The 10,080-nt window shown below is 38.8% G+C and overlaps 1 protein-coding gene across 1 annotated transcript in view; it reads left to right on the top strand.

Annotated features, from left to right (window-relative positions):
* Window positions 1–7,475: 7,475 nt before the first annotated feature.
* Window positions 7,476–10,080, top strand: part of LOC140928119 (uncharacterized) — a 3,035-nt gene continuing 430 nt past the window's right edge. The window contains exons 1-2 of the mRNA XM_073377834.1: window positions 7,476–8,661; window positions 8,906–10,080. The exon at window positions 8,906–10,080 is cut by the window's right edge and continues 430 nt beyond it. Coding sequence (XP_073233935.1) covers window positions 7,546–8,661; window positions 8,906–9,103 — 1,314 coding nt within the window. The 5' untranslated portion in view covers window positions 7,476–7,545 and the 3' untranslated portion in view covers window positions 9,104–10,080. The remainder of the gene's footprint in view (window positions 8,662–8,905) is intronic.

Genomic DNA, 10,080 nt, shown 5'->3' on the forward strand with positions numbered 1-10,080 from the left:
CATTTCTGTACAGGTGTTACCGATTAAAAAAAGTAAAATTAAATTATATAAAAATAGAAAATAAAAACAAAATAAATAAAACAATAGGGAGTTTAAGATACCACGACGGTGACGGCCACGAAAACGTCGCTTAAAAAGTGAATTTCCATTCTTGCAGTCTCTATCGCGATTACTCCAACTCATTTCTCCAACTCATTTACTTTGTCAAATGTAAGCGAAGTGTTTTTGAGTTTTTGAGCCGAATTCCCAAGAATCATATTCAAGTTCAAGAACAGGGGCGTAGCTAGGATTTTTGAAGGGGGGGGGGGGGGGGGGGGTCACACCGTGTCAAACCCAGAGTACTTACCAGTTTGGCATGTCGATATCCAGGCCGTGTTTTACTAAAAGTGACATTTTTTTTTTCGGTGAGCCGTGGGGCGAGGGACGAGCCTACAAAATACCTGCATCTATTAGATTAATTAAGTTTGATGTAGCATAAATTGGTCTCTTTTAGTTACGAACAAGAACATGGTCCACTGCAGATGTTCGGTCTCGCAAATGGAGTAAATAACAATCAGCACTGGAAAAGATTTATCGCATGTTGATTCTTCAGATTCGCGTGTTTTGGCCACCTGAATTATAGGGGCATAGAATAATTATCTCACAAAGGGGGCATCACAGGCACCCCAGGGCCACACCCTAGCTACACCCCTGAGGAAGAGAAAGATAATTTAGCCGTCGCTTCTTTACGTCCTCCATAAAACGTAAAATTTGGCATTTTCCTGTCGTAGTCATGCAGTGTTGGTAAAAAAAATGTACAAAAAAGCGTGATGCATGTGCAGAGTTGTTGCTTTGCCTATTCATTTCAACCTATTGCCTTTTTGACGTTCTGTTTGTCATCACTGTTGTGGCACCTTAAAGTCCCTAATGATGCTTTTTTATGCTGTCTTTGTTGGTTAATTATTAACAAACCCTAGCCCAACCTCTAATCAGGGAGAATCTCTATTCAAGGGACACTTGCTTTGGTCCCGAGGGTGTCCCCTGAATAGAGGTTTCATTGTATTGGTTTATTTATTGCTTTGTTTTCAAAGCTCACTTAATAACTTTTTGTGCTTCGCACTGTGAGCCTGTCGACTTTCTTGATCGGTATTATTACGAATGTCTTTGATAACTAAGAGTTTTCTAGTATACTCCATTTCTTGTACACTGTACAAGTTAAGATTCACACCAAATAGTATTGCATGAAACCCGAAATAATGCGACAATGGCCGCTATTGTAAAGTGAAAATTTATCCTACGTTATGAATTTATTCTTCAGGTATTATTTTAATATTTTAAAAGTCAGTCCGATAACGATTTTTTTGTGTGTCTTGCATGAAAATATTTATTATCTTAATTAGTTTTTTTTACTGCTTATTATCCCCCTTTGTTCAAATTGAAATCTTTCTTTCATCTACTGCGGGGGGCAGAAGATGTTGCCTGGCTTACTCAAAAATGGTAGGGGATTAAAGGAATGTGGTGGTGCCCTCTACCTAAAGGTCTGGGGACGAGCCAGGGACCACATGGTCTAGTGTATACTGGGCAACCTCATAGGGATTGGCTGGGAATAAAGCAATGAGTAAACAAATTAACAATGGAACCTAGCCTGAAAACAAAAGAGCTGTGACAATAGGAATCCAAACAAATTAGAGGTTCTGAAGAGCTGCAAGGCTACTGTTATGACAAATGATTTTGAGCTGAACATACTTGTTTATAATGGTACTAGTGAGATCTCGGTTAAATGGGGTGTTAATATAGTTGTATTCAGTTGTATTTAAGTAACACACGCTAATAAGAACCTTAGTTTTTTTAAGTCTGACAAAATATAGGTTCTAATGTACCTTGGGGTACTTGTTGGCAAAATAGGCTGGGTAGGTTCTTAATCAGGTTCTTAATTTTTATGTTGGAGATAATAGATTGTTGATCAGGAGAAAAATAAATAAACTTTTTATTTATTCACAATTGTGTTATTATAACCCTAACAAAACTGATTAGCGAATTTATATCTATAGATCTATATAGTTTAATACAGTATGTTTTTGTTGTACTTAAATTTACAATTCAAAGTTAGACTCCTTTGTTAAATTGTTGATCATAATTTAACTGTAAAAAATTAACCACATATAGGAACCTGCTTGATTTAGCTTGCCTAAACAGGTTCTTGTATTCATAGGTATTAAAGTGCAGATTTCTGCCATGAGGTTCTTAACCACAGATTCTTATTAGAGGGTGTACATTGTAACTGCCTCTATAGTCAAACCAGTCAAACCTGTATTAAGCGGATGTCTATAAGCGGTCACCAAAGTTCTGCAAATAGCTTCGCTTAATTATTGTAAAAACTGATCGCTATTTAGCAGTTACCTTTACTAAGCAGCCGTGGTCACCTGTTTCGAGGTGCCAATGAGTAATTTGTTACTGTCTTTTATTACCTCTATTAAACTGTCCCTTTGACAAGATGTGCCATACCAGTGCAAAAGGATACACTGTGTAGGGCGTTTAGTGGTCTTTTACAGACTCAACAACCCCCAAAAGGCAAAGAATGTGAGATTCTGAACCTAGAGCTGGGAAAAATAGCGAGAAATGGGTAAAAAGTCGTGAGATCCCGCAAAGAAATTCACACGGCGGGTCATAAATTAAGGAGCAAAACAAGGATCGTGGGTAGTTTTAATACTGAAAGATTACAACTAAACCACGTTTTGTTACCTTATGGGTCAAAAAAGATGCACTAGAAACAACAAAATTAAAGGGAAAGGAAAGATCTTTTATTATTATTATTATTATTATTATTATTATTATTATTATTATTATTATTATTATTTTGGTCCGTACATTAAGTTGAGGACCGAAGATTTACCAATCGTAGAACAAGAAATATAAGTTATGGTGAAAAAAATAATAATAACGAAAAGAGCGGTCTTGACAAATGATTTTGAGCAGAAGATGTTGAACTCATTTTGCGGTAACTGTTTATCCTGTGGCAAGTGAGATCCCAGTCGGTGAAATGGGCTGTGAATAGTTGTGTTCTATTGTTATTTTACAGAAACTGCCGCTATAGTCAGGATAACTTAAATGGTAACATTATATTTCCTTACCGTTTCAGTATAACGTAAATCCTGAAACTACAATGAAGGTCACCAACGATACACTTACAATTAGTGGGCTGGGTTTAACAGGAGACACTACTGTTCGAGTAAAAGATGATGATCCAAATGAGCTTCAGCTTTTTATTGAAAAGATGCCCGCCACTGTCAAAGGTAAGAGTGTGAAATATAATTTTTCAAAACTTTTTTTGGTTTTGGAAGAAAAAGGTACATGGTTTAACCTCTGTACAAATGTATGGAAACGGGGAGATCAAGGTTAATATGGTGAGAGTAGCTATAGTTATTTTGGTTTTAGTTTTAAATAAAAAGAGGAATTCGGTTAAACTTACTGTATGTACGTAGGTTTAGAAACGGGGAGAGGGACCTACAGTAGTTAGTTTGGTTTTTTTTATTGAGAAGCATATGGTTAAGCTCGAACGTTTGTATGGTTAGCTGGGCTTAAATATTTAAAATTGTTGAGTGAAATATCCAGACTTAATTTTATAAACATTAACGCTTATAAATTTGGTCAACCGGCTATCCTCGCGTCAAAACATTGTTCGCTGTAAACAGCGTCAAGAGGGGTGTCTGTAAAACGCGGACCGCATGCCTGCGGATGGCGGATGCCGATGGGAAAATGCGGATGACAAAAATAAATAATAAATAAATAAGCAAACAAACAATGGAAAGAAATCTTTCAAGTCGCTGCCGCGTGGTTCGACCCTCATGTACAGAACGCGTTGTCAATAGTTGGCACAGGTTACTCGGGGTTTTTTCATAATTCTTTGAACCCTGTAATTCCTTTCATTAATGTAACAGAAACAAGGACGCTCCGTTCCTCCCCCTTCAAACCACGCATGCTATGCTGGTGCACTTCTCCTTTGAGTATATAGCCTTGATTATAGTGTACTCAACTTGCAGAAGAGAAAATATTCTCAGGGCAATTAAATCAATTGAGCTCCTCGAGACAGAAAATTGCAGCATCGAAAAAAAGGTGGAACGTAAGTACGTAACTTTCCGATTTGGCAGATGCCAATCAACTCCGCCTATCGTGTGAATTTATTTTTTACAAGTTCTACCTTTTGGGAATTTGTAAGTGCACGAATTATGAATTCGAATTTTAAAACCGCAAAATATATTGCCGATTGAAAAGAAAAAACAGACTTGATAAAACGTGATTAATCGCAAAAGTTATTTCCCGAAAAGGTGCAAAAAAAAAATTCGCCTTATCTTAAAGCATCCTAAAAATCAAAATCCCGCAGAAAAAGTGTCCCCAGTGAAACGCATTAATGAAGGCTACTTTCTGTCTCATTTGTTTTTGCTTTAAATTTTTCTCCAAACAAGATAGTTTCCAAAACATATCCTTAACGAATTTTTTGAACGTCTGCATCGAGCAACCGAAAACTCGTCATTAAAAACGTGACAGACAGAATTCGGAATCGAAAATATATGATATTCGGTTTATTTGGACCGCTCTCGACTATCTGGGACGTAGCAACCAAACATAAAACTGCTTCTGAACAAGCCTTTATAAAGATTTTAACAAATCTACACCAGATCACTCCTTTTTATTCGTTACATACATTCATACACTGTTTAAAGGTAGCCATTACGACACCTGAAGGAGGATCATGAGGTTATCGCTATATTACGATCTCTCCTTACAGATAACCCACCCGGCCCAGGAAAGGTTAGTCACACCACTAGGGTCTATAACATCCCCTACTCTTTTCGAACAGTGGTGTGGGTTCTCTTACGTCCCACAAGAACCAGGTTAGTGACAGTACTGTGAGAGGGACCTACGTCTTTTTGTCCTTATCCGAGAAGACTAGAAAGTGTAACCGTTTGCATGACATTACAAAGGCAGCACTTTCTTCTGAGTGTTGGTGCGGCCGAAGTTTGAACCCGCGACCTCCGGCCCAGAAGACCGGCGCCGTGCCAACTGAGCTAACCAGGCGGCGGTTTCGTTGAAAGAACCTTTGCGTAAAATTGTGAAAATGGAACGAAGGCCAGACAAATTCTTCTGTTGAGGGTGCGGCATATTGCTTGAAAAAGAATGTTTGGGGAAAAACCCTCATTAAACAAGACCGATTCACACAAAACCAGAAGAAAAATACTGAGGATTTGTGATATCAAGTCAAGAAGCATATCTTTTACGTCCCATCTCTCTCTTGGGTTGAGCATGTGGTAGCCTCTCTCCTTTAAAGTCGTCAAAAACAAATCGCAGATTTAAAAGGACCCAGTTTGCTCAGGAAATTAGAAAAGACCCGAAAATGAAAAAGAAAACCATTAGTGTAACAGTAACCTACCTCTTTATTTTAAAAACGGTCAGTTCGTAGTCACGCTCTGACCTTTCTTTCATGACAGAGTAGACCAGAGTCCAGGCGGAATGTGCCAGCGTTACATGGAGAGCCTTTTCAATACCAGGCTCCTTTGTGGGGAAACAGGGCGATTCACGGGGCGAGCGCAAAATAGGCGAAGCAACGCAAGCCGTTTTTTTCGCGCAGTTCACCCGTTTTTTGGTTTATTTTGTCTTGTTTCTCCAGTTTCTTCCTTTTTTCAAGAATATAACGTTGTCCCAACAACTTTATATACGTGTTTTCTCTCCGATGATGGATATCAAACTATTATTTATAATCGGGATTTAAATATTACAGAACCATAAACGAAAAAACACATGGTTCAGTAAAATTTATATATCCAAAATATTATTATTATACTAATTTCTGAAATTTTTTCTTTCCGTATTTTTTTTATCGGCATTTTTCAATCCGCATCCGCATCCATCATCCGCAGGTATCCGGTCCGCGTTTTACAGACACCCGTGTCAAGAGGGGTAGACTACAATAACAACATTTAGTATATACTAAAACAGTCTGAGTCGATAGTGTTTTTGGGGCCCTCTGCATGATTGGCTACTCAATCAGTGAATATCCTGCACTATTCACTGATTCACCTCCAGTTCCTCCGAGCGAGCGACGCCAAACTCGTGTAGGTTGCGAGCAAAATGCTTTCCCGGTTTGCTGCCCGTAACAAACTAAGAAATTTCACAACTAATCAAGCAAGCTATTTCCGAAATACATGAAGAAGGTGACGAAGTTCGGATTGGAAGTTTTAACAGGTAAAGCTTTGTCTTTTTGACTTGAATAGTTATCGATAAAACCTGTGAAAAAGTTTTTTGTTTACAAATGCAAATTAAGAAAGAAATCCAAGCTGCCACAAACGCATTTGGTGCCCTACTACCAAAATTAGAAATGTACAATGCCGCTGTGCCCCCGTCCCTATGACAAGTCCACTATTACATTATCTACTAAATTCTCGGCATAGATGGCAGGACGGAATTCCTGATGCAGAAGTGTTCAGGAGGGCTGACTGTTACTATGGAAGCTCTCATCACCTCATATTAACCTCTTCTCAGCTTCGATGGGGTGGTCAGGAAATGTCAACGGAATAAATAACTTAAGTCCTCCAAGAGCAGTATTTTATGGTAATCTGTGTCGGGAAAGAGAACTCGTGACAGCCAGCCGAGAAACTGCGTTTTAAAGATATGTTCAAACTGGGGACACATGAAAAAGTACATTCGGCCAAGTGGCTTCGTGTCGTGACGAAGTCAATTGCAGTAATTAAAGGAAAGCAACGGAAGAATTATCAAACGGTAAACGAAAGGAGACTGCTCAACAGTCTACATAAACGACATATGTGCACATTGCCATTGTTTGTCACAGCTAACGTCCTTATACAGTAAAATAATCATCTGAGACGATGGACACCCAATACACTTTGCTGATGTGAATGTAATTGCTGACTTCAGTTGTTAATTAGCCAATAATCTGAAAAACGTTTGTAGAACAGTTTTGATCGTCTGCCAGAATGCTTTTGACGGTCAATTATTGTATGAGAGGAAGGAGAGAGACCTCTGCCGGTCCCCGACGCGTTTCCTATCGCGTACGTAGCGTTTCCTAAGAAAGCAGTAACGTTTTAGTCACGTGAGACGCAGCTTACAATCTGGATTCAGAAATTTCCAGCCTCTCAACAGGGCATGCGCATTCCGCAGTAAACGAGACCGGGTTTAAAAACTACTGAAATCTAGTCGGCGGCTAGGTAAAAGAATGGGTGGAGGCCGGCAGAGTTCTCTCTCTCTCTTTCCTGTGATTTTTCTCTCGCCGTGAGAGACCTGTGCTTGCTGGGAAAGAAAGAGGACGTTGATATTAGTTGTTAATTCCGTCTATAGTTCATAGCGTAATGTATTCCTATTTACGAATTGTAAAATCTAGTTATATTTATGAATTGTATTTGTATTGTTGTATGTTTTGTTTTCTATGTATAAGGTTAGAGATTTGTTGTTTAGAATGCAATCTATTAAGCAGCTTGTCTTTAGCTATTTGCGGTTTCCTATTGCTATCACCTTAGTTGAAAAGAAATGAGATAAATCGTTGTTGTTATTTTAATGTTAAATTCTTGTTATCGTGATGATTTTAATTTGTTGTTCTTTCCTCTTCTTATGGAAACCTTTACAGCAAAAATGCAAGATTTACGTGGAGCGAACATGCAATTGCCGTTACCAGCTGGTGAACTTCAGGGGCAAAAAGTACAAAGGCCACTAAGGAAGGTGCAGCAACGTGGAGAAACATCACAAAGGAAGTTGACAGAGATACCACGACAGCAGGAAAACTTGCAAAGGCAGTTAAAGGAAATGCAGCAACGCGAAGAAAATTCGCAAAGGCAGGTGAGAGAGATGCAGCAACGCGAAGAAAACTCGCAAAGGCAGTTGAGAGAGATGCAGCAACGAGAAGGAAATTCACAAAGGCGGTTGACTGAGATGCAGCGACAGCAGGAAAACTTGCAAAGGCAGTTGAGAGAAATGCATCAACGATTAGAGAACTCCCAACAACAGGTGTCCACCTTAGAGAGACAACTGAGAGGCAAAGATTGGGAAGTAAATGAACTAGAGTTAAGTCTTTCATTAGCCCAGCAAACGATAAGTGAACATCGACGACAGGAAACATGCGACTGGGTCATTTCCCGCAATGAAATTCAGATGACAGAGAATTGCCTAGGGAGGGGAGGCTGGGGAAGTGTTAATGAAGGCACCTACTGTGGCTGTACTGTAGCAGTGAAGCAAATCCATGACCTGATTCTGTCTCCTCACAACAGGCTTCTATTTGGAAGAGAAATGAATATTGCTTCAGCTTGCCGCCATCCTTGTTTGCTGCAGTTTATTGGCGCCACAAATGACGAGGGAACGCCTCTGTTTGTGACCGAACTCATGGAGATGAGTCTGCGAGCTTTATTGGCACAGCGGCAACTTTCCGAAACAGAAATAACTGTAATTTCTTTGGATGTAGCTCGTGCACTGAACTACCTTCATCAGAAGAAACCACATCCCATCATTCATCGGGACGTGAGCAGTGCCAATGTGTTGCTATGGCGCCAAGGTGACCAATGGAGAGGCAAAGTGTCGGATTACGGCACTGCTAATTTCATGCAGCAGACTATGACAGTGGCTCCTGGAGCTATGATTTATAGCTCACCTGAAACATTAACATCAAACCAAACAGTGAAGGTTGGTTATTACTGACTTTAGGGCCCGGCTTTTAGTTTTATAAGCATATAACACAGTGTGTGCGAGCGTGACCTGCGGAGTTTGAGTGAACGTTTTTGAGGTGGGATGTCACTGAGTCATTCAGAAAGTACTTTATGTTTAGAGGGTTCTTTTGTTGAAATCGTCTCTTAGCATCGAGCAAGAAAGGTGGATCAAAATATAGATTTCCCAAAAGTAAACTTAATTTTTTTCCTAATTTTTTTAGGTCGATGTTTATAGCTTTGGTGTTTTATTGTGCGAAATGTGCATTCGCGAACTCCCAAATCCTGAAAAGCGTGACGAGCAAGTTTTGTTGATGACGAACCGCGTGTTAAGAGGCCTGGTACGGCGATGCCTGCAGACAGATTCTGAAGCGAGACCAACCATGCAGGAGATAATCGATGAATTATCCGGAGCTGTGTAACGTCCATCAAATATGTTGGGAAAATGTTTGTTGTTAATAGAATCAGTGAATTTTTAAAAATGTTTATTGCGGGAAGTTGTGTCCTATCGTTTCTCGTGACAAAGTAGCTTACAAAAGTGTCACTAGAAAAACAATTACTCGAGTTAAAAACAAACAACTTATTGGACATAGCAAGATTTTCTCTGTAACATGTTAGTAATGATACCCAAAAGCCATACGGCTGTATATACAATACAATACAATACAATACAATACAATACAATACAATACAATACAATGATTTATTTAACCACGCACGTTATCGTCTAAGAGCAACAAGTGCTTGTTCAAAATACGAACGTGCAGTATATATTTTTCGTATTCACCATCGTAGTTAATAGCAAATGATCTTTTTCGAGTAGCGTTGTTAAAAACAAGTTAATTAGGTCTGGGAGAAAATCGTAGAGACGCTAGTCTATGTCCTAAGCTTGCTTTCTATTTGATGGTTAAATTGGAACATTAAAAAATAGATAGCTTTGTTTTTCCATACGCAATAGATTACGTTACTTGTAAGAAATATCTTGACATTTATTTAGATATTACTTTCTTCTGAAGAAGTTCAAAAACATGAGGAAGACAATATATTTTTAACACTTTTATGATTTTTTTTATAATTAGAATTGAAGATACGAATAGATATGGCGCTTATTACAAGTAGTGGAATACACAATAAAATACGCGTAGTAGTTACTAAATAGCAGTTATATTAGACTGGAGTAGACATGAGTTCCCTATGCCGGTAATAGGTAACTTATTCCTAAAGCAGGGTTTACTTTAATTTCTATGTACGTCCTTATATGACGTAGGTTGTATACGTAAAAACTGACGGAAGATACCGGCAGATGTGTCGCCTATATAAATTCAGTTTAGGATATACCGTTGAATCCGTCGCGTAGTAAAGCCCACTGGGTATTTGTAATAAAAGTTTCCTACCCAAA

This window comes from Porites lutea, chromosome 2, assembly GCF_958299795.1.
Source record: "Porites lutea chromosome 2, jaPorLute2.1, whole genome shotgun sequence".
Lineage (NCBI taxonomy): Eukaryota > Metazoa > Cnidaria > Anthozoa > Scleractinia > Poritidae > Porites > Porites lutea.